The sequence below is a fragment of the Haplochromis burtoni genome, unplaced genomic scaffold (assembly GCF_018398535.1).
Source record: "Haplochromis burtoni strain Fernald_Lab_line unplaced genomic scaffold, NCSU_Asbu1 Contig_840, whole genome shotgun sequence".
NCBI classification, from domain to species: domain Eukaryota; kingdom Metazoa; phylum Chordata; class Actinopteri; order Cichliformes; family Cichlidae; genus Haplochromis; species Haplochromis burtoni.
This window is the reverse complement of record NW_024583201.1, coordinates 1,738-5,331: the sequence shown is the minus strand read 5'-3', so window position 1 is coordinate 5,331 and position 3,594 is coordinate 1,738. Positions and strand designations below refer to the sequence as shown.

Below are 3,594 nucleotides of genomic sequence, written 5' to 3'. Positions count from 1 at the left end.
CCAGTGTTTCAGCCAGCAGAGATAATTCAGATCCTGACTGACAGACTGAGGTAAACAGAGGCTATTTTGCTCACATATGTGAGGTTTTATCTTTTTATCTTTTAAATAATGTCTGTAAACAAACTGTGAGTTGTGTAATCTCTATTCTTGATTAATGTAACTGTATTTTTATTCTTTAAAAGAGATAAAAAGCAATGACAGCATCTACAATATCAATGACAGAGGACAAGAAAGATGTTGTGCTGTTGTCTGAATACATTAAAGGTTATGACAACAGGAAAGAAGCCTGCCTGAACAGGGAAATCTTCTTTTTATTATTATTATTACTGCTGCTTTTATTACTGTTATTTTTTATGCCTTAATACATACGATTTGTGCAACCTTCTTGCTCATTGCATCATTTTTACTCTCTGATATTTTGTTTACATTTGTGAAAACCATCTTGCACTACATTGCAGAGGTTGATAATGAGAACAGTGAGACTATAATAATTTCTACACATTTCTATTCCAAAGATTTTTTAGGCACAATTTTCTTGGGGGTCTTGATGAAAAATGGAACTGTGGTCTCGTTCTCAGATGTTTGCGGCTCAGAGGACCAGGGGTCCCATCCACACAGAACCGCAGCAACAGTGTAGCCTCGAAACTGGAAACACACGATCATGGTTGGTCATGAACATACAGCATGAGCCTGAATTCCTCTTTTTCTTTGTTTGTATGTGTGAATTTAAGTGTACTTCAAACCAGCTTACCTGTCTGTTCATGAAAATGTATATGATGGGGTTGTAGACAGTGCTGCTTTTTGCAAAGTACACAGGAATGGTAGCGATGACAGGGTCAACATATAGACTGGAGTCTATCATGACAGCAAGTGCAAGTGCAGCATATGGCAGCCAGGTGACTAGGAAGGCCAGCACCATCACTACTATCATGCGTGCCACCTGCACCTCTACATGACTTGTGCTTCCTGTTTCAGATACCTGCAGCTTGGTTACCTAGGAAAAAAATTCAAGCGCAGAGGACTCCTTTATGTTTTCAGTACAATCAACAAAAATATATGGTGTGCGCAGCCTTTGTTGCTCACCTGGCGGAGAGTCCATAAGAGCCGCGAGTAAGAAACCATGACGACAGAAAAGGGCAAGGCAAAGCAAAGGAAGAAGAATATTATCATGTAGGACATGTCCCCAACATCACGGCTATGCCATTTAGGAGCACAGGAGGTTTTGACGCCCTCCAACTCAAAAGTTCCCCACCCGAACAGAGGTGGAGTGCTCCACACAAATGACCACACCCAGGACAGTACCACTCCAGCAACTGCATGCCTAAGGACAACAGAGATGGTGTCTGACATGCTTGGTACAGCAAGGAACATTACCAAGTGAGATCTTGATGGTCACTGCTGTACCTGGTCTGGAAGAGGACCGCACCCATGGGATAACACACCACTACGTAGCGTTCAACAGAAATGACTGCTACTGTGCACAGACTTGCTATACCTGCAAGAAAAGACAGAATAATTTATTACTTTTGCTTTCTAAGTGTTGCATTTGTGCGCACTATTGAGACACCTGTCCTATACCTGAGTGCTACATTTCTAGGAAGAAATGCTAATCTTAATTCAATGACAATAACTATAGTTTTAAATTTTAGTTTCCACATTAGATTTTACATAAATACATGAAATACAGTACATAACGTAACTAAAAACAAAAGCTTCCCTTCAAAATATCTTAAATAATTCATTTTAAGTAACTTTTTTTAAGCTCAAAAAGTTCAAAAGCAGTCTTGAGAAAATGAAAGTTTCCACAGACTGTGTGCATTTGAAATACTAAGCAAGGTCTGGACTTTGACCAGGTCACTACAGCACCTCGACTCGTTTCTTTTTCAGCCATTCTGTTGTAGATTTGCTGCTGTGCTTGGGATCATTTATCTGTGGCATGACCACATTGTGGCCAAGCTTTAGCTGTCAGACTGACATTTGTCTCAACAATGCTTTGGTATACAGCTGCAAAACAAATACAAATCATCACCTCTTCACCACTGTGATTAACAGCTGGTATGAAGTGTTTGTGCCGATATGCTATATTTGGTTTTCACCACTGTGCAATATATACATGCAGACATGTCAAATATAGTCTTATCTGTCCAAAGGACACTGTTCCAGAAGTCTTGTGTTTTTGTGATTGTTTATTCAGATGCAGTTTTGCAAATCTTACATAAAATAACAAAATTCCCTTCAGGTGGTTTTACTTGAGGTACTTTTACTTGTACTAGAATACATTAAGGTATTTCTTCTTTTATTTATGTGAGGAAAAAGAAAAAGTAGACTCACCGAAAAAGGAAACAGCAAAGGCTTCTAACACACAGCCCACACGTCCCAGGTTGAAGTATCCCATGGCGCTGGTTACTGTGGTGGGCAGGCCTCCAAACACAGCACAGCCCAGGTCACAAACAGCTAGGTTAACCAGGGCATAGCTGAGTGGCTGCCTCAGCTGTCTGTGCTTCACCGTCACCACAATCACCACGACATTGAGGATGATCCCTGCCGCAGAGAACACACCCATGATAACGGCCAAAATTGTGTAACCAGTCCGGGACAAGAGCTCCGTGTTGGCTGAGCTGTTAGATGATGAAGAGTTTCTGTGGAAGGCAGCACTCTCCATTTTGCTCTGTGAAGATCAGGAGAAGAATCTGGTCACAGTGTGAAAAACCTCAGTGATGCCTGGTAAAAAACAACAAACAAAAAAGTGTCAGATCCAACACATCTAACTCTAAAATGGCCACATTGTCAGCAAGGCAAAGAAAGAGCAGGTTCAGGTATGTGTTTAGTATTTTTTTTAATCATTTGGTAAATAATGTAGCAATCAGAACAACTCCAAAACTGTTCCACAGGTACTGCGTGCTTGATATTCTGAGAGGGAAGCGAGGCCCTCTAAATAAGCCCAGTAAGAGGAGAGGAGGCCGCAGATGATTTGCAATTCTCAGAAAACAAAATCCGCCGAGCCGGATTGTGGAGAGAATAAGTCTGTCTGATAGCCTCTAAGACTGCACTTTCCATGATTGCTCAATTTGCAGCTGCTAATAATGATGCAAAACGTTCATACAGGATCGACCGATATGTCTACAGAATCCCCGCTGGTTTGTCACACATTTTGGAGCCAATAATGGAATAAACTGGTAATTTATGGATACCTATCCCTACCTTTTTATGTTCTCTTGTTAAAAACTAATGAGATGTTAGCCTGATTGAGTTACTTAATGACACAAAGAGTGGCTTATTTGAGAATGAGCTCAGTGTCAGTGTCTCTGTTTATAATCATCCTTAATACCTACACAACTCCGAATGAATGAATCCATAAAGCTAAAAAAGAAAAGGTGCAATAACAGAAAAAAATGACATTGTGATTTGTTGAATGAAATTCACCTTGAAGATACATTTTCTGCCCAACAGATCTATGGATCCATTTAGAAAAAAAGCACTTTACTAATCACTAATATATTGCTCCCCAAAACCACAGGGAGTGCAGAATTATTAGGCAAGTTGTATTTTTGAGGAATAATTTTATTATTGAACAACAACCATGTTCTCAATGAA

At 40.0% G+C, this 3,594-nt stretch overlaps 1 protein-coding gene across 2 annotated transcripts; it reads right to left on the bottom strand.

The window, feature by feature from the left end:
- Nucleotides 1–493: 493 nt before the first annotated feature.
- LOC102298216 (parapinopsin) lies at nt 494–2,922 on the bottom strand. Of its 2 annotated transcripts, XM_005950733.2 has the most exons (5): nt 2,332–2,922; nt 1,405–1,495; nt 1,084–1,321; nt 752–994; nt 494–645 (listed from the first exon to the last, which is right to left on the bottom strand). In XM_005950733.2, the coding sequence occupies exons 1-5, from the start codon at nt 2,660–2,662 to the stop codon at nt 505–507; spliced, it is 1,044 nt and encodes a 347-aa protein (XP_005950795.1). In that variant the 5' UTR covers nt 2,663–2,922; the 3' UTR covers nt 494–504. The 2 variants fall into 2 exon arrangements, with proteins under 2 accessions (XP_005950795.1, XP_042071785.1); XM_042215851.1 differs by having other exon boundaries at nt 494–994.
- Nucleotides 2,923–3,594: the final 672 nt, after the last annotated feature.